At 42.9% G+C, this 26,259-nt stretch overlaps 1 protein-coding gene across 1 annotated transcript in view; it reads left to right on the top strand.

Moving 5' to 3' along the window:
• Window positions 1-19,991, top strand: part of DYNC1H1 (dynein cytoplasmic 1 heavy chain 1) — a gene marked incomplete at its 5' end in the record, with an annotated part of 44,064 nt that extends 24,073 nt beyond the window's left edge. The window contains 38 exons of the mRNA XM_084270475.1: window positions 204-369; window positions 568-731; window positions 1,013-1,142; window positions 1,912-2,045; window positions 2,298-2,412; window positions 2,540-2,701; window positions 2,778-2,992; window positions 3,079-3,283; window positions 3,422-3,595; window positions 3,703-3,822; window positions 3,950-4,070; window positions 4,680-4,875; window positions 5,505-5,622; window positions 6,801-7,016; window positions 7,616-7,828; window positions 8,007-8,134; window positions 8,515-8,668; window positions 9,413-9,559; window positions 9,643-9,793; window positions 9,998-10,251; window positions 10,425-10,559; window positions 10,662-10,756; window positions 10,840-11,014; window positions 12,061-12,136; window positions 13,235-13,395; window positions 13,667-13,778; window positions 13,861-13,921; window positions 14,255-14,378; window positions 14,716-14,829; window positions 15,069-15,239; window positions 15,435-15,652; window positions 15,856-15,959; window positions 16,346-16,557; window positions 17,232-17,385; window positions 17,977-18,119; window positions 18,516-18,684; window positions 19,044-19,171; window positions 19,600-19,991. Of these exons, the coding sequence (XP_084126601.1) occupies window positions 204-369; window positions 568-731; window positions 1,013-1,142; window positions 1,912-2,045; window positions 2,298-2,412; window positions 2,540-2,701; window positions 2,778-2,992; window positions 3,079-3,283; window positions 3,422-3,595; window positions 3,703-3,822; window positions 3,950-4,070; window positions 4,680-4,875; window positions 5,505-5,622; window positions 6,801-7,016; window positions 7,616-7,828; window positions 8,007-8,134; window positions 8,515-8,668; window positions 9,413-9,559; window positions 9,643-9,793; window positions 9,998-10,251; window positions 10,425-10,559; window positions 10,662-10,756; window positions 10,840-11,014; window positions 12,061-12,136; window positions 13,235-13,395; window positions 13,667-13,778; window positions 13,861-13,921; window positions 14,255-14,378; window positions 14,716-14,829; window positions 15,069-15,239; window positions 15,435-15,652; window positions 15,856-15,959; window positions 16,346-16,557; window positions 17,232-17,385; window positions 17,977-18,119; window positions 18,516-18,684; window positions 19,044-19,171; window positions 19,600-19,728 (5,764 nt within the window). The 3' untranslated portion in view covers window positions 19,729-19,991. The remainder of the gene's footprint in view (window positions 1-203; window positions 370-567; window positions 732-1,012; window positions 1,143-1,911; window positions 2,046-2,297; window positions 2,413-2,539; window positions 2,702-2,777; window positions 2,993-3,078; window positions 3,284-3,421; window positions 3,596-3,702; window positions 3,823-3,949; window positions 4,071-4,679; window positions 4,876-5,504; window positions 5,623-6,800; window positions 7,017-7,615; window positions 7,829-8,006; window positions 8,135-8,514; window positions 8,669-9,412; window positions 9,560-9,642; window positions 9,794-9,997; window positions 10,252-10,424; window positions 10,560-10,661; window positions 10,757-10,839; window positions 11,015-12,060; window positions 12,137-13,234; window positions 13,396-13,666; window positions 13,779-13,860; window positions 13,922-14,254; window positions 14,379-14,715; window positions 14,830-15,068; window positions 15,240-15,434; window positions 15,653-15,855; window positions 15,960-16,345; window positions 16,558-17,231; window positions 17,386-17,976; window positions 18,120-18,515; window positions 18,685-19,043; window positions 19,172-19,599) is intronic.
• Window positions 19,992-26,259: the final 6,268 nt, after the last annotated feature.

Here is a 26,259-nt window from a genome sequence, read left to right as displayed (position 1 = left end):
GACAGACAGTTAGTAGGCTTGTTGTTACACTTCCTGGCTAAAATGCTGTGGATACTTCAGAATGCTTTTTGATTCAAGTCACTAAGAAGCAATCACACTAACTGCAGCTACTGCTAATTGTCAGTTAAGCAGTTTCAAAAGATAATGAAAACAGTACAGACTGTAATTTGATCTAATGGGCTATGTAATATGCTAATCTCCAGATTCTTACGACATGTTCCTGTGGTGTATGTGGACTATCCTGGACCAGCTTCACTTACTCAGATATATGGAACCTTTAATCGTGCAATGCTAAGGCTGATCCCATCACTTCGCACGTATGCAGAACCTCTCACTGCTGCTATGGTAGAATTCTACACCATGTCTCAGGTAATTTGTTGAATACAGTAATTGGAAGTCTTCCTTTTGTGCTGAATGTCTTGATATGCATTAGTTGCCTTTCATACAACTAAATACTTGTGTTCTGGTGAAAACCACTGAATGACACTAGCAAAGCAATATTGTGCAACACAAGACCTGTAAAAATACAGTACGACTTTGGGATGACATAACTAAATATGTTTTTAGGAGAGATTCACTCAAGACACACAGCCACACTACATCTATTCACCTCGTGAAATGACTCGATGGGTGAGAGGTATATTTGAAGCCTTAAGACCACTAGAAACATTACCAGTTGAAGGCCTTATCAGGATTTGGGCCCATGAAGCCTTACGTCTCTTCCAAGACAGGTAAACATGAGATGGGGACTGTGTGGGGTGGATAAGGGGTGCAACATGAAGTTGCCCTACTCCTTGTCAACTTCAATTACGAGAACAAACTGAAGTCTCCTTCATGTTAAATAGCTGAAATGCAAGTGAGAGTAATTCCCTTTGCTTTAACTTCACACTGTTAGGAGTTGTATTTATGCAAAGTAGAGATACTACTACTCTAGTGGTAGTACTTCCATGTGATGTGACTATATCCTCTTACTACAGAGGATTTATAGTCACTGACTTTTTTCTTTATCCAGACTTGTCGAAGATGAGGAGAGACGCTGGACTGATGAGAACATTGATATGGTTGCTCTGAAGCACTTCCCCAATATTGACAAAGAAAAAGCTATGAGCAGACCGATCTTGTACAGCAACTGGCTGTCAAAGGTAAAAATAACTAAATAAAAAATCTGTGCACAACTGAGTAAAGCCTCTCTTATGACTACGTTAACATGATGGTTGGGGCCCATCATTTTGTTAAACTAACCTCTAAGAAGTTCTTACTCTGATTATCTGAACTGCTTTCTACCACAAAATTAATAGTTGTTATACAATAGATACTGTTATAAGATCTACCACAGTAGATGAAAGCAGTGTTAAATAACATTTCTCAAACAGGATAACGATCCCAGAAAGTTGGTGAGTTACTACTTAAGGAATCTCTTGGATTAAGGCAGTAACCCTTGAACAATGCTAATACTGTAAATCTTATGGTGGGGTGTTACTTGCAATCTGAAGTGATCCAGCTGTGCAATCGGTAGAAATCCCACTAGGTCAAGGTGAAAGTTTTCTATCCTGCTACCCACATCTGTGACCTCTATCAAATGCCAAGGAAAGGCTGTTTAAAATAAACTGGGGAGAGAAGGGAGGAATAAGTCTGTCATGCTACTTTCCAGTTTCTTTGGTGACAGGCAGCACAGGCTCAGCCTGTGATAGGTTCAGTAGATAATGGTGGTTAAACCCTCTGCTGCTGTCTGTGACACTCAGTTGTGGACCTGTTCCTGTGCAAGTTAAAGGAGTACAGCATTGCTAGGCTTTTGTATGGAATAATTTCATTAAGTATTCTAATAGTTCTATTTTAGTCTGCTCATAAATTGGTCCCTGAGCAAAAATCCCTTAATCTGGAATTCCATGCTGTATTGGTTGATTCTTTTAGGATTATATACCAGTGGATCAAGAGGAATTAAGAGACTATGTGAAAGCTAGGCTTAAAGTGTTCTATGAAGAGGAACTTGATGTGCCACTTGTTCTGTTCAACGAAGTCTTGGATCATGTGTTAAGAATTGACCGGTAAGCGGAGACTTCAGTTCCTGCTCATATAAACAGAATTTAGAGATCTGTTCTAAAACAGATTAGGCAGAGTATAGGCTAAGTAACAACATTCTTGTCCATAAATCATCGACTTCTGGCCTCCAGATAGCAGGATCCTAGCTGGAAAGATGTGTCAGTTTTGGTACTAACTGGAAATTTAGATGCTCAAGGAAAAGCTTCAGTAATTTAGTAACACTTGATCAAAATGTGCTTGCTTGTGTGCTTTTACAGAATCTTCCGTCAGCCACAGGGCCACTTGCTGCTTATTGGAGTCAGTGGAGCAGGGAAAACAACTCTCTCAAGATTTGTTGCCTGGATGAACGGTTTGAGCGTCTACCAAATTAAGGTTGGCGTGCTAGTTTCACTTAACAAGAGCTGTTAGTCAAAATGCACACTTCTTAAATGTTAACCACTAAAAAAACCCCCCTCTCAAGCTAAGAAAAATATTAATAACCAATGTTCAATCTTTCTAGGTTCACAGAAAATATACAGGTGAAGATTTTGATGAAGACCTTCGGACAGTATTGAGACGTTCTGGCTGTAAAAATGAAAAAATAGCTTTTATAATGGATGAGTCAAATGTATTGGATTCTGGATTCCTGGAGAGAATGAACACTCTCCTGGCCAATGGAGAGGTAAGGAGATTTTAAGTAAATACTTGAAACACGTTTCTACAACTCTGAGTTACAACAAACCTATCTTTTGAATTAGGTTCCTGGTCTCTTTGAAGGAGATGAATATGCCACCCTCATGACACAGTGTAAAGAAGGAGCACAGAAAGAAGGTTTAATGTTAGATTCACATGAAGAACTCTACAAATGGTTCACCAGCCAAGTTATTCGCAATCTCCATGTTGTGTTCACTATGAATCCATCTTCCGAGGGGCTTAAGGACAGGGCAGCTACCTCTCCTGCACTCTTCAACAGGTAACCTCTATGTATTCCAAGATGCATTACAAATACTGTTACAATAGTACTTTTTGGGAAGTCTTCACAAATACTTTTGATTTCAGGTGTGTCTTGAACTGGTTTGGAGACTGGTCTACCGAGGCACTGTACCAAGTTGGCAAAGAGTTCACAAGCAAAATGGATCTTGAGAAACCAAATTACATTGTGCCTGATTACATGCCAGTTGTGTATGATAAGCTACCACAACCACCATCGCACAGAGAAGCTATTGTTAACAGTTGTGTGTTTGTTCATCAGACTCTCCATCAGGTGTGTTTTTATTACATTGTTTAACTAGCGTTGATCTCTAGACCACAGACAGCATCATGCCCCGGTTCCCTAAAAGGTGTGCTCTGTCTGAATAGGTTTTAAACCCATGTGTAATCTGCAAATCCTTCTTCCCTAAAGGCTAATGCTCGTCTGGCAAAACGAGGAGGCAGAACCATGGCAATCACTCCACGCCACTATTTGGACTTCATCAACCACTATGCAAACTTGTTCAACGAGAAACGAAGTGAATTGGAGGAACAGCAAATGCATTTGAATGTCGGCCTTAGAAAAATCAAGGAAACAGTTGATCAGGTACATATCTTAAAACAAAAATAATAATCTTGCTCTTTATAAGGCTGGAGTGATTAAATAAGTCCTTGTGCTTAATCTGAAATCTCCGTTTTTGTAACCTATTTCAGGTGGAAGAATTACGGCGTGACCTAAGAATAAAGAGTCAGGAACTGGAAGTGAAAAATGCAGCAGCCAATGACAAGTTGAAGAAGATGGTGAAAGATCAGCAGGAGGCTGAGAAGAAAAAGGTAAAAAAATCTGTGTTAAATCTCTGCACACAGTAAGTCTTCCTATGTCCTAAATGGAGACTGTAGAGCAAGTACTGGAAGAAGTTCAGCTTTGAAACAGTGTTTTTTCTGTGATCCTTCCTCCTAGGTCATGAGCCAGGAGATTCAGGAGCAGCTGCACAAGCAGCAGGAGGTCATTGCAGACAAGCAGATGAGTGTGAAAGAAGATCTTGACAAGGTGGAACCTGCTGTCATTGAAGCTCAGAATGGTATGTTAGCACCTGAAGAGATCACGCTTACTGGAATTGGATCTAAAAATGAAGTCTATGGGAATGCATCTTGGTGTGGTCTGAGTTAGTCCTGCCTAGCAAACGTAAACTCTTAACATAGCGCTGAACAGTGCCAATGAAATTCCTCATCTTGATTTTGTGCTGTTTGTAGTCCTGATCTGATGTTTGATACTTTTTGTATGGCTTGTGGCATTGTTTCTGGCAGACCAGCTCTAGTTATTTAGTCAGTCTGTATATTCATAAAGAAGCCTCAGTTAGAAAGACCACTGATGCCTTATTATTGCACTGACAGCATACCAGCAAGCTGACCATTGGTTAAACTGGATAGAGTAGCCATTGCTTCTAGGTGAATCTTTTTTAGGCAATAGAATAAGTTGCCTGTGGCCATTTGGTAATTCAGTATTCACAGAAGTTTACTGTGTGAGAGAGTTGTTTGAATGTAATCCAGTAGTGTCTGCTTCTCCAGTAATCTCTAACTCCTTTTGAGACTGTTGAAATATTTTTACTAATCCAAGGTGCCTCAATGGGCTTGGCTAACTGTTTGTATTCTTCCCAATCGACATTGCTCATCTTTCTGGCACTGGTTAGCTGTGAAGTCAATAAAGAAACAGCATCTGGTAGAGGTCCGTTCTATGGCTAATCCACCTGCAGCAGTGAAACTCGCACTGGAGTCCATCTGCCTACTACTGGGTGAAAGTACAACTGACTGGAAACAAATACGTTCCATCATCATGAGAGAGAACTTCATTCCAACCATCGTTAACTTCTCTGCTGAGGAAATCAGGTAAAGTTCAAGTGTGAATTATTTATGTGAATAAACTATTCACAGTGATATGGAAGGTCTTAATTGGACTTTGTGTAATTTCTTCAGTAGCATTTGACTACTTCTTTTGAGACTAATTACTCCTGCATGTCCTGAATGTGTAGGCTGTACAGGAGACAGACTACTGAAGCAAAGATGTGTCATGCAAACTGGGACAAAACAGCTGCTGTTGAGTAACTTCCAGGCATGGTAGTAAAGCAGTGTGTTGCTGTCCAAAGCTGTGTTATTATTTGAAAATAGTTAGGCAGCAATAACAGACCAGGTTGCTGAGGGCTTTATCCTAGCTGGCTCTGAATCTAAGTAGGAGGTCAGACTAGAGATCTCCTGAATTGCCCTCCAACCCTAAATTTTTCTGAGCAGGGTAAATTTGAGACTGACTAATCCTAAAATATTGTTAAAAGCCTTTTATCCCATAAGCTGTAATTTCTGAAAACATTTTGAACTTAATTAGAACATCTCAGATGCAAGTCAGTAAAACTGCTAGGAAATGTTCGCATCAGCTGTGGAAGGCAGGCTAGATACAGAGATACTGAACACCTGTGTACTGACAACCAGTGCACTGCCATCTCTAAAAACTTCTTCCCTTGCAGTGATGCCATACGGGAGAAGATGAAGAAAAACTACCTGTCAAATCCAAGTTACAACTATGAAATTGTGAACAGAGCATCACTGGCTTGTGGGCCTATGGTGAAATGGGCAATTGCACAGGTAAAGTCAGTACTGTGGGGAAGCAAACACATGGAGGGAAGAGTGAACCAAGAAGGCAAACAATTGTGTCTAAATATGATGGCTCTGGATATGGCTTTGTTCAACTAAATATTGCAAGTTATTTTGCTTCAAAGAAATCAGAAGAAGGTTCAGATGAATGCTTTTGGACCCTGTAATACTGTGCCAGAGAGCTAATGGCCAGTTGTAGTAATAGCTTCTGCACCAAGAAACTTTAGGTAAACAATAGCTTTATGTAGGCCGTTTCTCAGCTGGAAAACACAATGCAGTCCTTTTAACAAAACCTAGGCAGTCTCTGTCTTGCTTCAGAGTGGGGTACGCTCAGAGGTCTTTGGCTTGTAAACACTTGACTAGTTTGCTGAGAAACAGGCTTTTGTGAAGATGTCCCCAGACTGAGACATCCAAGGATGATTTCACTTGCCTGTTGGTGTTCAGTACAGCAAGGGGAAACGGGCTGTACTTGACAGGACAAAGGGAAATGGTCTTAAGTTGCGTCAGGGTAAGTTTAGGTTGGATATTGGGAAAAATTTCTGTACTGAAAGGGTTGTCTGATATTGGAACAGGCTGCCCAGGGAGGTGGTTGAGTCACTATCGCTGGAGGTGTTTAAAAGAAAACTAGATGAAAAGTACTTGGTGCCATGATCTAGTATTGGACCTAATAGGGCTGGATAGATGGTTGGACTCTTATCATCTTGAAGGTCTTTTCCAACTGAAACCATTCTGTGATTCTGTGTTTGGCTTGTTAAAATTGTGCCTGCTGTGACATGATTTGTAGAGAGACTCTGGTTCAAATGTTGCCCATCGGTCCCATCCTAATTGTTCTGTGGCTTGGCTCTACTGAATTCTTTACTAAAGCAGGCAGGTTAACTCAGTACTGCCTTGGCCGTCCAATTGATTTATGCAGAACAGTGCCATACTCCACTCAGTGTGGTCTCAGCATTTCAGATAACTTGCTCTAAGTCTGCAGAGCAGTAAAAGGACCTTGTAAAACACAATTACTATTGTAGGGGGGCTTGGTTTAAATCTTGGGGGCCGATAAAGAGTCGTAAGTTTCTGTTAAGTAAGCCTGAAAAGATGCAGTTAGTATATAACTGAGGGCTGTGGTTCCTGTTAACATGTGTTATTTTAGAAAGTATAAAGAGCTTGTTTACTGTTTGCAGCTGAACTATGCTGACATGTTGAAAAGAGTGGAACCTCTACGCAATGAACTGCAGAAGCTGGAGGATGATGCCAAAGACAACCAGCAGAAAGCGAATGAAGTAGAGCAGATGATTCGTGATCTTGAGGCCAGTATTGCCCGTTACAAAGAAGAGTATGCAGTACTGATTTCAGAGGCTCAAGCTATTAAGGCAGACTTGGCTGCTGTAGAAGCAAAAGTAAGACTTTCATGTATCAGTAATTTTTTGTTCTTTAATTTTTGACAGTTGGAAATTGAACCATTCTTCAGATTTATCAGCAGACTTGGGTTGCTTTCGCCATGCAGTGCATCTGAGCTGTCCGTTTCATCCCTGGATCAAACAGGCTTCTTAAGCTACTGGTGGGAGTTAGCAATGCCAACTCAAGTTGCCAGTTGGTTAATGAGACAGTTCACATAAAGCTTAAAATAAGCTGAAAGCCTTTTGAAACAGGCACAGATGTGATGTAATGTCCATTTTAATGGACATTATTATTTAATGTAAAGTCCATTTTAACTGGACTTTACTGGTGGTGGGGGAGAAGCATTTCTCAGTGTACTTGATCTAATTATTAGCAGGTTGCTACTATGTCAGTGCTTCGATTTTTAAATTCTTGTAAATATCAGTTGAATACCAATATAATAAATTAACAGTAAAGTGAAGAAACACAAATTTAATTTCACTCTGAGTGTTTAAATTTAGCTTGGGCCTTGAGTCAATAAGCGTCTCCAGAGACATGTAACACTTCAACAATTCAGCATCTGAAGAGACTATTTCTTACTGTTTTTACGTATTTCTAGGTAAACCGTAGCACAGCTCTTCTGAAGAGTCTTTCTGCTGAACGTGAAAGATGGGAGAAGACAAGTGAAACTTTCAAGAACCAGATGTCCACCATTGCAGGAGACTGCTTACTTTCAGGAGCTTTTATTGCCTATGCTGGCTACTTCGATCAGCAGATGCGCCAGAACCTGTTCACTACATGGTCTCACCATCTGCAGCAAGCAAATATCCAGGTAAAGATATGTTCATAAGTTAACCATGCATCAATTTACTGCAACGTTTAAAGCCATTTTAAGATTGCCAAGCACAGAAGGGAGCTATTAGAGGAGAATGCCTTGCATTTACTCAAAAAGTCTTTACCTCTGGTTGGAGAATCTCTCATCAAATCCTCACTGCGTGTGCTTCCCGCAGTTCCGCACAGACATCGCGAGGACAGAGTACCTTTCCAACGCAGATGAGCGGCTTCGCTGGCAGGCGAGTTCTCTGCCTGCAGATGACCTGTGCACTGAGAATGCCATCATGCTCAAGCGGTTTAATAGGTAATTCTAAAGCAACGTTCTCACAGCAGGCAGGGCTTTGTACCTATCAAAGAATCACAGTAACTCTTTCAAAGCACTGTTTCACTGTTGAGAGAGGCTTTGCTGTGTATAAAAACTTCTCTACCATATGTAAACATAAAAATTTGTCTTTGCTTGCCTTCTTTCATATGCTTGCCTGTTAAAATGAGCTGGCTTGAACTGAAGCTGTTTTGCTGACCTTTGAAAACTCTGAACTGAACTAAGTCACTAAACCTGTCCTGCTAATTCCTTCAATATACAAGCATTTAGAGACTAAATACTGCAACCTAAATTCCTGAAACTGCTTAGAGGCTGTCTGCAGTCAGAACCCAAATAACCAGAGTGTTTTATTGCTAACTTAGGTATCCATTGATCATTGATCCCTCCGGGCAAGCTACAGAGTTTATCATGAATGAATATAAAGACCGTAAGATAACTCGTACCAGTTTCTTGGATGATGCTTTCAGGAAGAACTTGGAAAGTGCTTTAAGATTTGGTAACCCACTTCTGGTCCAGGTTAGTTGTGTGATCACATAGAAACTATTTGAAAGTCTTGAATTCTGCCCTGTGTGCTAGAGAAGTTCGCACTTTTCTGTTAATAAAACGCAAATAACTTTATTTTCAAACTGTAATTTAACAAGTAAACTAGTACTGCGTGATATGTGAGGTGTTAGTCTTAAGAAAAATGTAATTAGTGAGAGACACACCTTTACACCATTTAAAGATCAAATGTCCTTTTGTTACTTCCACTCTATAAAATTATTTACTACCTGTCTGTTCTTAGTTCCCATACGCTCTCTCTAGTTACAGGCAGTAGCACCTAATATGGCTTGTTAATCTAGAATTAAATCTATACTGTGTGGCAAGAAGTGTCAGTAATACAAAGAAATAGGCAACTGTGTGAATAGTTTACTTTCACTTGAGACTTTTTGTTGCTTATTATGGAAATGGAAAAACAAAGGATTAGCCCACAGATGAGATCAGTGACTATTGCTTGTACTGCTTAGAATAAGGCTTATTATGCCTTAGAACTAACTCAGCAATAATACTCCCCTGCTGAGATTTTGAATTGTAATAGCCTAAACTCTGTGGGCTTATGTAGCTCAACTACAGATCTAAAGTGGAAATACCTTCTGAATATGATCCATATTCAAATCCACCTGCAAATTCATTGGTACCAGAACTTGAAGCCCCAGTTGGATCAGGATTTTTAGCTTGAGACATGCAAGAAACAGAATCTTTTAACACGTCTGCTTCTAGGATGTGGAGAGCTATGATCCAGTTCTGAATCCTGTTCTGAATCGTGAAGTCCGGAGAACCGGAGGCAGAGTTCTGATTACTCTGGGCGACCAAGATATTGATCTGTCACCATCCTTCGTTATCTTCCTCTCCACCAGAGATCCAACAGTAAGTAAAGTGAAAGACTGTCCTGTTTGTTGGTAGAAATGGTATGTCAGAGAGCTGAGAGTTTTTCCTGTTTCCTGTGATAGGTCGAGTTCCCACCGGACCTCTGCTCTCGTGTTACATTTGTGAACTTCACAGTAACTCGCAGCAGCTTACAGAGCCAGTGTCTGAATGAAGTCCTGAAAGCTGAACGACCAGATGTTGATGAAAAACGCTCTGACCTCCTCAAGCTTCAGGGTATGCTTACCAAAATTAAAGGAAATGCCTCCTGCTCTAAAAGAATAGAGTGGTTTTACTCTAGCTGTAGAAGTACACTGTGAAACATCTTTATAGCTCCTTGTCTTTTCAGGATGTCCAATGGCAAAATATACATAATTCATGCAGTTCTTAAAAGCTAACACATCTACACAGTATGTAACCCAAGTTTTCATTCTAATTAAGGTGAATTCCAGTTGCGCTTGCGTCAGTTAGAAAAATCCCTACTACAAGCACTTAATGAAGTGAAGGGACGTATCCTGGATGATGACACCATCATTACTACTCTTGAGAACCTGAAGAAGGAGGCAGCAGAGGTCACCAGAAAAGTAGAAGAGACCGATATTGTCATGCAAGAAGTGGAGACTGTTTCTCAGCAGTACTTGCCTCTTTCTACAGCATGCAGCAGTATCTACTTTACTATGGAGTCACTGAAGCAGGTAGGATGAGTTCCTGTTCACCAGAAGCTTCATGTTATTTACTGTTCAGGGCTAAACAGACGCTGCCCAGTTGCAGCCCTGGCTGCTTTATGGTGGCTTAGTATAGGCATAAGCCATTTGCTGTCAAACAGCAGGGCTCCAGAGAGAAAAATTAAAACTCTTTTGTCTTTCAGATACATTTCCTGTACCAGTACTCCCTCCAGTTCTTCTTGGACATCTATCACAATGTCTTATATGAGAACCCAAATCTGAAGGGAATTACAGACCATACTCAGCGTCTTTCAATCATCACAAAGGATCTCTTTCAGGTTCCATTTTTTTTTTAATTATTAAATTTAATTCTCTAATAATTTTTGAAGGGTCAGGGTTCAGGGCTTTTTATGCTACTAACCTTGCTGTTTTTCTGGTAGGTGGCCTTCAATCGAGTGGCACGTGGCATGCTGCATCAAGATCACATCACATTCGCTATGTTGCTGGCCCGGATCAAACTGAAAGGCACTATTGGGTAAACGTGTTTTCTCACCTTACGTGAAAAAGGGAGGGATGTCTTGAAGGCACCTAGCTAAAGTTTTTTTCCTTTTACATTAGGGAGCCTACATATGATGCAGAATTCCAGCATTTCTTGAGAGGGAAGGAGATTGTACTGAACAGTGCATCTCTCCCAAAAATCAATGGTTTGACCGTAGAGCAAACAGAGGCAATGATGAGGTTGAGCTGCCTTCCTGCATTTAAGGACCTTGTTTCAAAAGTTCAAGCTGATGAGGTAAGTATTGGTTAGGGTTTGCTTCTGTGCTAAAATGCCAGGTAACTCCTTTAAGAGCTTCATGCTTACAAGTAAGCTGTCCTAGTATGAGAAGGGAAGCCTTACAGATTGGCTAGTTGTTGTTGTGGAAATTAATGTTCTTTCTTCAGTTGTAATCAAACCTGAGTTGTAAATACCAGCGTTGCTCATCACATAGCCTTGGAAGCAGCTTCGCTATTTGTCTAACTTGGTTATCACCTTTGGTCTTGTGGTAGCAGAAGGCGTGATAGTCTCTTGTGTGGTCATTGTGCAGTAGAGGGGAGCATCCCTAAACACTTAGAACATCATTATGGTGGGTTCTCCTACATTACTGTTTGCAGTAATTTTGGATACTGCTCAGCTGCTGAACACCTTTCTGCATCTGATGACCTGAGTGTTCCAAGAACAAATCTGTGTCCTGACTGTGAACCTGTCATTTCCAAAATACAGCCATATCTTAAACAGTACCTGTTTGGTTGCCCCGCTGAGTTTTATATTAAAAAAAATTATTTTATTTGTTACATGTAATTTTCCTCAAACTCTTCAACCTGGGGTTAAAATAATGTATAGCTTAGGCTGAGACTGGGTAGAGATCTATAGAATCGGGGGTGCTGGAGGCAGTGCAGAATTAGGGGATATCAGATCAGGCACATCTAAAGACGCATAATAAGCAAAACCATAATTTGAGTTTTACATCAGGATTTTTATTTAACAAAACAAAGGCAAACCAGGACTTTGAGAAATTAATTGAAGAAAAATAACATCTAGTTACGTATTAGAAATGGTTTAAATTGCAAATCCAAAGCTCATAGAGCTTGGACTGTACCAAGTTCAACCCTACCCTTGCCATCTTTATTTCCTACTGAAGGTTGGTATGTAGCTCAACACTTCTGCAGTAACTAAATTCTAGATTTCAAGGCTGAGATGGAACATCTCTGTTGCACTGTGAATAGGACCTGCACCTTGCAGCAGGTTTTTTGATGCCATGAAACTCCATTTCAGGTGTTTTGCATTTTCTTTCAATACAGCAATTCTGTATCTGGCTGGATAGCAGTTCACCAGAGCAGACAGTACCATACCTTTGGTCTGAAGAAAAGCCTTCCAGTAAGTTAAGTTGCACTATTGTCCATACCAACCCTACTGTACTGACTTTAATCTAAGTAGAATTACTATGATTTTAAAGCAATTCTAAAGTAGAAGTTTAATTTGGACTTCAATTCCTCAGAAAATTGAGACTGTGGAAAAGTATAAAGTCTGTTGGTTTTGGTTGTGTTTTTTGGTTTTGTGGGGGTTTTTAAACAAACTTTTGTAAGCAATAGTTATTATACTTGGTTCCTGCACCTTAACCTGTGATCTGGTCTTCCTCTGAGAGTGAAGTGTGCTTAGATTGCCTTATAGTTTGGATTAACTTCATTTATTGCAGATTTGGAGGCAGCTCAATACTCTAAAAAGCTCCAAGACACGATTTTTTTCTGAGGACAAGGCTGGTCTACTAGAATGTTTCCTGCTGCAGTTGTATGTAGGCATGAAGCCTTAATTATTGCTGCATTAGCTGTTAGGGCTCATTTGTTAAGTTAGAACTCAAGGATAACTGTTACCTCAGTTCCTCCCTTACCTGAAAGGTAACATGTGTTTGCCGTCTGTGATCATTCAAGGCTCATTCCTCTAGGTGGCTTTCGAAGTTAAGGATTCTAAGTTTGTGTTTACTGGCTACTGTAAAGCCTCTTGATCATTAACTGAAGCAACTCTAGGTTATCCTGTCCATGTGAGGCAGGTATATAATACTGTATAGTCTGGCAGAACGGTAAGTCATTGACTGAGTGAGAAAGTGTGAAGAGATCTGGTGTCCCTGGAAGTTAAAATCAATCCATGGTAATACTTAGAGATAATGGATTTTGTAAACCATTAGCATCTCAGTAGAATCCAAAAGCATCCTGTCAAGGTAGGCTTTTAAAGGGCCCACAACACGAGCAGTTGAGCAGGTAATGAAAATGTTGAAGACAAACCAGCTGAAGATGCTAAGTTTGTTTTGACTGACAAAGCAAAGACAACATAAGCATTCCATTAACGTGGTCTTTCAGAGGCATAATTAACGCTCTAGTCTTCAGAACAAGATGGCTAAAATTGAATGGAGAATTGAAGAGAGGAAGATGTTGAGGATGGTTTTCTTACCTTTCTATCTAATCTGTCTCCCCTTTTCAGCTCCCATTGGACAGGCCATTCATCGCTTGCTTCTGATCCAGGCCTTCCGTCCAGATCGTTTGTTGGCAATGGCACATACCTTTGTTTCAACAAATCTTGGAGAGTCTTTCATGTCCATTATGGAGCAGCCTTTAGATCTGACACACATTGTAGATACAGAGGTAATCTGCTTGTTTTTGAAAAGCTAAAGCCCTGAGGTAACGCTTAGTGTCGCTTTGCATGAGTTCCACAGTGAGTAAAGCTATCCACTGGAACATCTCTTCCACTTACCCCTCTCCCCATGGCGTGAGTGGGTTGTTTCCCTATTTGTTAATGTAAAACTAGGAGTAGTGTGAATCTTTGCCTGGCCAGATGGAAGAAGGATAGAGCATATTGCATTCTCATATTCATGTAGTGATTGATTCTTACCCGTTTAAACCTCTTGGACAACAGGTGAAGCCTAATACCCCTGTGCTGATGTGTTCAGTGCCTGGCTACGACGCCAGTGGTCATGTTGAAGACCTTGCAGCTGAGCAGAATACGCAGATTACTTCCATTGCTATTGGTAAGAACGTGCCTTATTTCATCATCCAACCATCAATTAGATTGTTAGCAGTAAGAGCTTTAGCAACTCTTCTGTCTCTTAGGTTCTGCTGAAGGGTTTAACCAAGCGGATAAAGCAATAAACACAGCAGTGAAATCTGGAAGGTAAGTTCTATCTCCTTTTTAGCTAGAATACTGCCTAGAATACTGGGGAAGTAATCTGTTAGCTAAATAGATAAACCTCTGATCTTCTGAGCTAGAATTTGCAATAACTTAAGCACAGCTGTTCACAACTTCTATTTGATTTAAATAGTTTAAAGAGAAGCAGGCTGTGTCTGCAGAACAGAAAAGTTCACTGGTTTACAGTCCACTGTTACTGAAAGAGGGAGGAAAACCTGTAACACTAGTATTCATGTTCTGTTCCTCCTTGTGGTGATTATAGCCAGGGTCTGCAAGCTGTACACCAAAAAGCATTTCTTTTATTTTGAAACTTCACAGATGGGTGATGCTGAAGAACGTTCACCTGGCTCCTGGCTGGCTCATGCAACTGGAAAAGAAGCTACATTCCCTACAACCCCATGCCTGCTTCAGACTCTTCCTTACCATGGAGATTAATCCAAAGGTAACATTGATGTCCAATTTGGTAGAGTAACTGGCTTGCAGAGCCAAGAGCACTATGCAGGAGAGGATTTCCTGGAGTCTGTCTTTCTGCATTAAGGAAAAAGAAGAATACATGGCCTGTCAGGGTAGTTAATAGTTTTAGTTTCTGGTAACTTAATGACATCTGAGAACTTCATACCATTCCTTTTGCTGCTTCCCATAGCCTCCAAAAGACAGGCAGGACTTCATTGCATGTGCTCACAGTGAGGTTTTGAAGCTGATGCAAACTGTGCCATTGGAGGGATTTAACTTTAGTGAAGACTAAAGTAGTTCAATTCGAGTTTATTGATCTTTTCTAGGTGCCAGTGAACTTGTTACGTGCCGGGCGAATCTTTGTGTTTGAACCTCCTCCTGGTGTAAAGGCAAACATGCTGAGGACTTTCAGTAGCATTCCAGTTTCTAGAATGTGCAAGGTAAGGCTGCAGCTTGGGTGGGTGAGAGAAGATACCAGAGTATGTTCGTCTAGGATGTACATAGGATTTTTTGTTCTCACAGAAGTAAAGTCGTAGTTGCTTTTGCTGGTAGAATGTGTTCAGTTTTGATAGTGATCTAGCATTAGATCTGGTATTTTGTAGCCTTGTAGCAGGCTTTGATTTTATCAGTCCCCTTGAGTTAGCAGTTGTATTTAATGTTTTTTCTCTCCACTTCCTAGTCTCCCAACGAGCGTGCTCGGTTGTATTTCCTCCTTGCCTGGTTCCATGCCATTATTCAAGAGCGCTTGCGCTATGCTCCATTGGGTTGGTCCAAGAAGTATGAGTTCGGAGAGTCTGATTTGAGATCTGCCTGTGACACAGTAGATACATGGCTGGATGATACAGCAAAGGCAAGTAGTCTTGTGTACTTGGGTACAGAGGATATTTAGTTTCCTTAAGATCTTCAGTAAGACAGTCTGCTTGTTTAGTAAGTTAAATGAGTAGGCACAAAACCCCACCATGTAACTGGGTTTTATACTTTGATTTCTCAGTCAGGAGAGGTGTAAAGGATTGTTTCCTGCTAATTACGTTGCATTTTACTTCAGGGCCGCCAAAACATTTCCCCTGATAAGATCCCCTGGTCCGCACTGAAGACGCTGATGGCACAGTCCATCTATGGAGGGCGCATTGATAACGAGTTTGATCAGCGCCTGTTGAACACTTTCTTGGAACGTCTGTTCACTACTTTAAGTTTTGATAGTGAATTCAAACTGGCTTGCAAAGTTGATGGACACAAAGATATTCAGATGCCAGATGGAATCAGGTATAATTTTTTTCCTTATCCTGATCTGTACAGCTTCCCTTTTTTAATTCAAAAATAAACCCAAAAACAAAACCCCAAACACGAAACTGACCTTCAGCTCTGTGTTAGAATTTAGTACTGTAAACTTTTGTCTTGGGCAAAGAATCACCTTGCCACGCTGTTAGGGGAATCCTGCAAATGAATGTTAAAACTCTGACTTGCAGGCGTGAAGAATTTGTCTCATGGGTTGAGATGCTGCCAGATACACAAACACCATCGTGGCTGGGCCTGCCAAATAATGCTGAGAAAGTTCTTCTCACCACACAAGGTAAAATCAGAACTTTAACAATGTCTTTTATATATTACCAGGCCACCATTTTAACTCAAAAGCAGAGGAAAAATATAAATCCTGCTGAACAGATGATAGCTTTCCCTTCCTCACTCAACATGGTTGGCTTAACTTCTGCAAGGGTAAAACTTGACCAGTCCAAAGACAGAGCAGAAGCTTGTGAATTTAAAAGAAGTTACATTAAACCTTTCAGATGTCAAGATCCCACATTGATCCTGGAAAGCTTTGGTTTCAGCTCTGGATCCACCTCAGCTAGGCAGCTCTGAATCTTAGATCTAGAATAGATAAAAAGTCCTAGTACTTGGATGTTTTCATCTTGATGCTGCTACTTCTCTGACTAACAAACAGCTTATCTCCTGCTTTAGGCATAGACATGATCAGTAAAATGCTGAAAATGCAGATGCTAGAGGATGAGGATGATCTAGCTTATGCAGAAACTGAGAAGAAGACAAGAACCGACTCTACATCAGATGGCCGCCCAGCCTGGATGAGAACACTGCATACCACAGCCTCTAACTGGCTCCACCTTATCCCACAAACTCTAAACCATCTGAAGCGGACTGTGGAAAACATTAAGGTAAGAACTAAGTTTTTAAGGTGGGCATAGGAAGTGCAGGAATTCTGGTGCACTGAAACAAGTGCATGGTGATTTCAAGTACCAGTTACACTACTGAGGGGGACAAGGGCAGGTAGCAACAACGAGGGGACATCCTGTTACACTTGTAGCACCCTAACTGCTACTCAGGATATTGCCTTTCCAGACAGTGCACATTAATTACTGCTAAAATTTAGTGATGGTCAGTGAGGGGAGACAGGGCAGCAGCTTCTGCTAACTGGGAAAAGAAATTGTGAGGGCTCGGGGGAGCTTCGGAGGTCTGGACCATAGTGCCTGAAGCTGTATCTCAGGAATATGCCCATTGACTAACTGCTTCTTAAAGACTTACTCTGGGATAGTAGATGAGAATCTTTAGTTACTGATTAAAAGAAACACAGAGTTGATGGGAAGGAGCCACAGCAAGCAGTCTGCATTAATTCTTCCAACTAAGACTACTACTTCATTGCGTCTCCAAGGGAGAGGAGGTGGTTGGTTGTAACACAGTCTCTTTCACCACCATATACACTGTATCTTCCTGTTTATTGCTTGTGGTCACAGTGGCATTGTCAGTCCATCCAGGGGTTTGGGCTTGTTTTCTGTAGCAGTTTTTCCAGCAAGAATATCAATCGACTGACTTTGGATGTTTTGCCCATCAGGATCCTTTATTCCGGTTCTTTGAGAGAGAGGTGAAAATGGGAGCTAAGCTGCTTCAGGACGTCCGCCAGGACCTTGCAGACGTGGTTCAAGTGTGTGAAGGGAAAAAGAAACAAACCAACTACTTGCGCACACTTATAAATGAACTGGTGAAAGGTACAGTAGCTCAGATTGGGTCTCCAGTGCTCTCATTGCCCCTTGTGCTCTGGAGGCTAGAGAATATCATGCTCAGCAGCTTAAAGGAAAAAATGCAGGAAAATCAGGATCACCTTTACCTATGATGTGAGCAATGCTTGTGAGTGGAGCATAAAATTCCACTTGGTTTGAGATTTCAGGTTTTCAAGGCTTTTTGTTAACTTCTGAGCTGAGATCTTACTAAATTCTTAACTACAGTCTCTGAATTATGACAGAACAAAGTTTTATTTAGACCATGAAGTAAACAAACAGTGCTCCTAGAAAATCTAGAAAATACTCAAATTCTCTTCTGTTTCATGACTGTACACAAATGTGGGATTTTCAGACATCCTCCTTGTAGGAATATGCCAAGATCTGCTGCCTGCTGTGAACAAAAGCATTGCCTAAAGCACTTGGCCTCTTCGTTTTTTCTGAAGGACTCGAATCTTCAGAAAACTCGAAGAGCAGTTACTGCAGTGTAGCTGTGTGGATCAGAACAGTGAAGTGGCAAAATAGGTCATAATCCCAGCTTGCATGCAAACAAAACTGAACTCTGGTTGCTTTTTTTTGTAGGTATTTTGCCTCGTAGCTGGTCCCATTACACAGTGCCAGCTGGTATGACTGTTATTCAGTGGGTGTCCGACTTCAGTGAGCGCATTAAACAGCTGCAGAGTATTTCCCAGGCAGCTGCTTCGGGTGGAGCAAAAGAACTGAAGGTACCTTGTGCTGACTTTTTTTAGAGGTTGTCTCATTCGGGTGGAGCTGTGTAATTACTTCATGAAGAGTCTTCCCATCAAGACTTCTAGACAGTTCCTCAGGCAAATCATCACCAGTCCTGTTCTCTGATGTGTGTTTGTAATACACTTTTGAGTATCTCCTGGCCTCAAACTCATGGGCCTTAGCAGGCTAACTGTTCATAGGGGTTAGAGGGAAGCTTAGGAGTTGGTGACAGAAGAGCCAGCCTCAGAGGAGAAAGCAGTGCTGCAGCTACCTGTTGTTTCAGTAGCAGCAGGAAAATTCCATGTAAATAGATTGCTGACATAATCAATGATTATCACAAATATTAATACTGCAGCTGATGGCATTTTTCACCTTTTTCCCCCCTCAAATAGAACATCCACGTGTGCCTTGGTGGCCTGTTCGTACCAGAGGCGTATATTACTGCTACGAGACAGTATGTTGCCCAGGCAAACAGTTGGTCCCTGGAAGAGCTCTGTCTTGAGGTCAACGTTACAACCACACAGAATGCAGTGCTGGACGCCTGCAGTTTTGGAGTGACAGGTAAACTTACTGCAAAGAAGGGCTCCTTGCTCTAAAATATGTTCAGTAGCTTCTGGTATTAAGTGGGTGGTATCAAACAAAGGTTGTGTAACTGCAAAAGTTACTACACACTGTCTGAAGCCATTTGAAGGTTAGTTTGATCCCAGTCAGTTAGGGAAGTACTTACAGTGCCAAGAAATCTCAAAGCTGGGGTCAGGATATATGTAAGTGGTATTGGATTGTATATCTGCTACAACCTCTTCATCTTGCTGTGTGAAATACCTCTCATTTAGTGGACTGAGCCCTTAAATGGTGCCTGGGGAGTCAATCTTTAGATGTTGGAGAGCTCTTGGAATGCTGACATGTATTTCCCTCTACAGGCCTGAAGCTTCAGGGAGCTACATGCAGTAACAACAAACTGTCCCTTTCAAATGCCATTTCTACTGTCCTGCCCATCACACAGCTGCGCTGGATCAAGCAGACAAATGCTGATAAAAAGGCAAATGTTGTAAGTAACACCAAAGAATGTCATAATTAGCCCTACCTAGTCAGTTTTTTTCCTGAACCTTTATGGATACGTTTATTGGGCACCACAAATCAAATTGCTCTTTTGTAATACTCTGTCAGTTTGTACCTAAACTTTTGGCTGGCAGCAGACAGACTGAGCACTGGTTAGGTCTTTCCTTTGTAATGAGGTAAAAGGAAGAGGCACCCAAAAATAGCAGTGCTGTTCAGTCCAAAACTGGAATTTGCACCTGTAAAGAAAGAAGTCTGGGCTCTGGGTCAATCTATTAGTCCTGTTGGGGGGTTTCTCTCATATTTTTGGTATTGAGTTATTTGAGACTAAATTCCCATCTCATAAATGTTGTGTGTTATTGTAGAAATGTCTTCATGTCCCTGATGTAACTCTTCTGCTATATTCCTGTCTTTCCCCAGGTTACCTTACCAGTTTATCTGAACTTCACTCGTGCTGATCTGATTTTCACTGTTGACTTCGAAATAGCTACCAAGGAAGACCCTCGTAGCTTCTATGAACGTGGTGTTGCAGTTCTCTGCACTGAGTGATAAGACTTATTTTGACTGGTAATGCTGTAGTAATTGTCAGTCCTCTCTGTAGTACTCATCCATTCTCTTGTAACCTGGTCGTTGGGGCAGTAGTCAGATGGATTTGTGTTACGTTGACTGAAAGAAAGGGAGGAGGGGAGGGCAAAGCTGTTAGGCTAGAGTGCTTGGAAGGAAAACTGGATGAGAGTTTTAGACTGTTATTGGTAGATGTGGTATTTGATGGATTGTGTTACATGAAATAAAGTCTATAGCAAGACCCTTTAGCCTGTTTCTGGAAAAATCATTCTTAGGATGTTGGTTTGGAGTTTTTTGGGGGTCTGGAAAACTGTACCTCTGATCTTCTCTGAGAATCACAAGGAATATATCGGTGTTCAAGTATATTGTTCACCTTCACACAGTTCACTCAGCAGATGGTTCAGCTAACCTCCTGCAACAAGAGCCTTGGAATGCCTTCAGTGCAGGAACATGTAAAGCCTGACATTACCCACTATGACATTGCATGAAGCATTTGCAATGAATTGGGTCTTTCTTGAAGGAACCTGCTCTTACACAGCTGCTGATAGGCATTCAGAAGCTAGAGTATCCTAAATAAGGCTTTCTTGTCCTATTGACCCACTGGGTTTCCTCTTCCTTAAACTGTGTTTAGGGTGAAATAAGGCTCCAGTTGCATGTATCCTTAAGCCCAGGAGGACAGTACTAAATGCTTAAACAAGGCATTACAATCTTACTTCAGAGACTCACATGTCACCAACTGTTACCAAGTCAGCAGAGCCGAGACTTCCTGCTGGTTTGCCTGGATTGCTGGAACTGTTCAGGTGTCTCTTGCTTTCTCTGATCCTGAGTTCATCCCTGCCCTTCCTCTCCAACCAATGTCAGAACACCTGTCCTCAAACAGTGGCCTACACCAAGTGTATGAGGATGCACCTGAAGCATACAGGTGCTTAGCTTTCCAACCTCAGAACAGAAATCTGGAGCTTCTTCCTTCCACTAACTTCTACAAAGACAGGCACCAACTTTTCCTGCAAATAGTGGCCCTGCAGCCTAGGCCTGTGTTGGGAGGAGAATCTGTGAGGCTTCTACAGATATCTGTGGCCTGGCACACACAAACCTGTAGCTGCAGGGGGTTTCTTTGGCAGTTAACTCCAGAGCTGCCATCACACTGTTAAGGAGAGTGCGTGCTGCAGCAGTCCTGTCTGCTCTGGGGCAGTCAGAGGGGACAAGCCAAGTAGTTTGTTTCTTAGTGCAAAGGCCTCTGAAGATTCCTGGTCTGACAGTTATGTTTTCAAGGTGATTAACCATCTATCTCCAGATTGGAGTAAAGGAGAAAGCAAAAGTTGCTTCGATAAACATGCAGTTGTTAATGGAAGGGTGCAAGACTAGAAATCAAAGACTATTTTTAAGTGGCTTTCCACCCTGTGAAACTGTGTTACCAATTAAAAATCCCTGCCCATCATACCGAATGAATGTTTTCACAAGCAGCTGCTACCAACCTATTTCAAGCCATTATTATACTCCTATAGCTAATAGTTCTCCTTCCCCATAAGTGGATTACCTTGACTCTGAAAGTGAATTGCCATACAGGAGGAGAGCAGGTGATGGATGATAAGAGTTTTTGCTAACTGGCCTCCCCTCTGTGCCCCCACTTCTGCAGCTCGTAGGCGATGGCTCTCCCAGCAGGAAGCTTGGCTGTGATCCTGTGGACATTCACTGAATAGCCACACTGGCTGATTCATTCTTTTCAGGTGGATCTCAAAGCCTGGGACATGCAATGCAGCTGCCACTCGTAGCAGGCTTGAGCTGGCTGGTCTAAAGCTTGTTCAGGTACCATCTGCCAAAGAAATCTCTGCCACATCCATTCTGCAGAACTTATACATCAGATTAAGTTGCACAGAGTTTCTTTCTTCTGAGTTTTTCACCTGCTCCCTCTGGCAGAGAAGTCTCATGTTTCCTTTTAGCAGGGAGCTGTGTGGCCACAGCAGAGCTGGAGTCAGCTGCTTGGGTGGGCTGTGGACCACCGTTACCTGGGCTTGCCAGGAGAGCTGCAGAGCCTGAAGGGTTAATACTTGTCAGTAAGGAATGGCTGGGTGCCAGCCAGAGGGAGGTAAAAGCTTCTGTGGCTCTGGTCAGTTCTGAGGATTGCAACAGGCTCCTTGTGAAACCCTTCCCTTGGGTCGGGTCATTTCCTGTCTGAATGTCACTGCCGGTTGGTTCTGGGCAGAGCCAGGCTGGGGGATTAGGGAAGGACTCCCTGTCTTCTGACACCATTGCTCTGGGGGCACTGTTCACCTGTGGTGCAACTTCCACACTATTTAAAGAGCTCAAGCTACAGTCAGAGTGAACGGCTGCATCTTCAGAATCACCATCATAAGGATCTAAAAACTAAAATAAAGGTCTCTCTAAATATCATGGGTGCTTCCTTGTCTATACAAAATGCAAGAGGCAACATAGGCAAGGGGGCTTTAAAACCAGTTAGGGTTTAAGTCACAGGCTTACTGTGGAAGTTTTCCTGTTTATCCACAGTCACACCTCTACTGGTTTTGAGTGTTACACTGAGAACAAGGCTGCTGCCAAACCTACCTGCGCTCCCCTGGAGTCCTTTGCTTTCTTGAGTCCTCCAGCAAGTGGGTTCGGTGTGACCTATTTAAGAGAAGTTAACAGGTTCATAAAGCACCTTCCTATGAATTGCTATCCAAGTAAAGCCAAAGTAAAAATTCTAGAGAAGAGGAAGTCGGATTGTCCCCTGGCTAGAAGGCACTGAAAACGAGCTCTAACTTGGAAAAGCCTGGGGAGATAAGCCTACAGTCAAGGGACCAAGAGCACCAGGGTTTAACCTCACTGCATTAAAACACTGCTGTAAAGAGAACCATGAGCACCTGTCTACCTTACCCCAGAAAAGCAGACCAAAGAGCATTTAACCAACAGCAGGCAAGAGAGAATGTAGAGACCTTCCCTCCCACTCAGTCCCTTTTTACTTTTTTACACAGAGATGATCTGAAATTCTTCCTCATTAGTTGCATCGTGAACCTGCTGTACTATGGAGAGTTCTGTAACCAACACAGTCAAACCAAACCCTCTCAGTCCCACTGTCACTGCTGTGACTCAGGTTTCAGGCCTCTTTTCCCCATGAGGTGAAACACAGGTTTGTCCACACCTGGACAAAGAACTTCCTTTGTAAATTTATGGAGAGCTTCATCATTCTGAAGCAGTGCTGACAGCCAGTGTCTGCTTAAAGACAAGAGGAAAGCCATGTAGGGAGACCCTTTTTAAAGCAAGCCACAGGTAGAGGAGTCACACAAAGGGAGGCTAAAGCCATCACTGCAAGGGAGCTGCTCCTTCAGAAGGGTCCAGCACAGCTGCCCAGGGAACAAGCAGCCAGTCATTGCTGTGCCAGTTTTCAGCAGGGGCCAGCTGAGTCCCAGCACAGCTGATGTAAAGCAGCACTCAGCAGATCTGGGCTGTTCACAATAGGAACCCGCAGGCTTTGGGGGAGGAGCTGAAGGCCAAGCCTGTTTGCACCTGCATTCTTGTGCTAGTTCAAGGACACAGAGATCCCTGTTGTACTAGCCACTGGCTTTGCAAAGAAAAGCAGCTTCTGCTTTTCCAAAGAGTCCAGGAATTCCCCATTCCTGACCGGGCACCCACCGCAGCACCTTGGGGCAGAGGAACCAGCTCTTTATCCAGGCTGGCACCTTCACAAGCCCCTCTGCCACCCAGCCCCAGTGGACTTCAGCTTTGTTTCTCCCAGAAGGAGACCATGGAGAACCCCACCTTTTCCCTTGTGCTTTGTGGAAGGTGAAGTGGTGGCAGGTTCCTGGCCCACAGCTTCTCTAAGCCCAGAGCACAGCAATTCACACAGACTAACAGAGAGCAACAATTCTGAAGGCTTTAACCAGAAATCAAGTATTTCATTCTCCACTCCAGAACTGGGTCTTTTTCATCAGTATTCACCACACTGGTCTGACACAACAACATTTGGAAGTTAGAGATATTCCTAAGTGACTGCCACAGCAACAGAGCTGTTCTGAGCTGTGGAAACCCCACTGGACCAGAGCTGCTGAAAGTCCACCACCAGAAACAACCCCCTTCAGCTTTAAGCTGCTAACGCTGCATCTGTCTACCTGAACCCCTGGTGCTTCCCTGCCTCATCCCCCAGAAGCAGTTTTGTTACATTTACTGACAGTCATAAGGAAGAGCCCGATGGAGAGCACAGCAGTGTGTGTGTTGGGGTTTTTCTCCCTTTCCTTTCACAGTCACAAACCCACCAGCAATGCCCCATCTCCCTGATGAGACCAAAGAAGAGCCAGACACCCATCAGGGAACCTCACCCCCATCAAAATGCTCCAGAGTCAGTTCTTACCTCCACACTGGATTCAGACTCGGACTCTGTACTTGACTCCACTGTGCACTTCTGCTGCAGAGAGGGAAGGGAAAGAAACACTACTGGAAGCAGAAGTTACTGCAGCTTTGGGTTGAAGCTGAAGGTCTAGTGCGAACTGCAGGCCCCTTGTTTCTCTGGAGCTTTCCTGTCTGAAGCCAGCTTGCCCTTCCAAACACCCCCATTCGCACTGAGCTTTTCTTTCTTTCTTCACTTTTGGGGGGCCCACATCTCAGAAACTTAACTGCAGATAAAGGACTCAGACTACACCCTCATTTTCTCCGAAGCTCTTGCTACAGAGACCTTAAACACACAGCCCCCCTGGTCCCACTCCAGTGCCACCACCTGTGGAAGAGCTTGCTTCCTTTTTGGTTCTTCACAGGTGACACCATTTGAATTAATTCCTTCACTCCCCCACCCCATCCACTCCTCCAGTACAGTGAGCTGTGCTATCAGGCAGATAACAAAGCAGCCAACACTTTCTAAATCATATTTTAAAAGGGAGGTAGAGAAGCAGTTATTTTAAAAGTTACCATGTATTTACTCACCAGTCTTTCTATGTAGGCTGGGGTTTTGACAGAGTCCTTCATTTCCTCAGCATCTACTAGAACAGGCAGAGGGTAGAAGAGCAGATTAGAAGCAGCACTCCCACAGACAGATTGCCCAGACAGGGTAACTCGTTATTCTAGCAAGGCTGGTCAAGCCTTCACAAAGCCTGTGTGAAATTCTCAATCACAGGCAGCTTCTGTTTAGAAACAAACCAGAAGCTGCTGCTGTCTTCTACCAAAACAATTATTTGATTCACTGGTCCTTGATGCAGCACAAGAATACTTTTTTAAGAAGCAGCTATGACCCTGCAGATACTTTTTTTAAGGCACTGCAAGTTTCCTGAACCCTCAGAGAAGCATTTGTACTCGAGACACCAAACCTGACTAGAGAGGGACAAATACCCAGGCACACTGAGAGCCCACCCTCTATCCAGCCACCCCAGCCTGGCATTCAGTCCCTGTACCCCCCCAACAGGGCTCTCTTACAGGGTGCTCCCTTCTCCCCATACCCTCCATGGGCTGCCCAGCCCCACATCTCCTCTTCTTCTTCCTCCTCCTCCCCCACTGCTGCCTCTTCTCAGCTGAAGCCATCCTGCTCCCAGCACCTTCCCCTCCTCCAGCTTTATAGGCTGAGGCCCTGACTGCCCCACCTGTGTGCCCCACACACACACACAGACCCCACCCTCCCTCCTCAGCTCCCCACAGGCTCTGCTCTCTCAAAAGAGGGGAGCAAAGCAAAGGAAGAGAGACAAGCCCTGAGAAAGCATTTGGTGCTGCTGCTGGGGCTCCACGCTGCTCTTCATGGGGTGTTCACCAGAGCCAACAGCGTGCAGGTCTGCAGCACAAACTATCACAGCAGCTGGAGTCCCCCTGTCGTTACCCCTCTCTCAGCACATACACACATTCAGAATGTATTCACAGAAGCACATGTGCACCTGGCACTGCAGCTCACCAGGGCTGTGGCCAGAGGTGTAACACTCCCCCTCTGCCCTCACCAGTTTATTTTCTGTAGCCCCACATCATTCACGAAACCTTCAGGCTGACCAGAGGTAGTCCTGAGCCAAAGGGAAAGCCCCTGTCCCCTCTGGAGGCAGCCAGGACCAGGATGTTCACAGACATTTCCTCCTGCCACTCACTGCCACAGACCAGATATCTCCTGGCTGCTGGAGGGACGGTTGTGTGGGACACACGATGCCCCCCAAGCACCTCTTTCCATCGCTTACAACCCACCACATGTGATGTGGAGAACTTTGATACCACCACCCTTACTTGCTATCACTCCCTAAGAGGAGGAGTAACACCTTTGCTACTTCAAACACAAGGAACACTGTTTTTTCATGTTTACCAGAGAACTACAAGTCAGGCCCATTCTTCACAAAGCTGATTTGGCCCTTGAAAGGCCACATCTCCATTCCCTTTCTCCTTTCTGTAGGGAAAGGAGGAATTACTTCTTTTCACTTTTCCTAATAAAATTCCTCTTCTTCCCGTTATTTTCTTATCTTTCTTGCATCTTCCCACACAATGCAGAGGGTAGCACTGGTTTAGAGGAATTTTAAAATGAGTGTAAAAGCCTCAGTAAAACCAGCATCTCCCAAGCCAAGAGTGAGC

This window comes from Gallinula chloropus, assembly GCF_964237585.1.
Source record: "Gallinula chloropus genome assembly, chromosome: 14".
NCBI lineage: Eukaryota > Metazoa > Chordata > Aves > Gruiformes > Rallidae > Gallinula > Gallinula chloropus.
The sequence above is the reverse complement of the archived record's forward strand: the minus strand, read 5'-3'. Positions and strand labels throughout refer to the sequence as shown.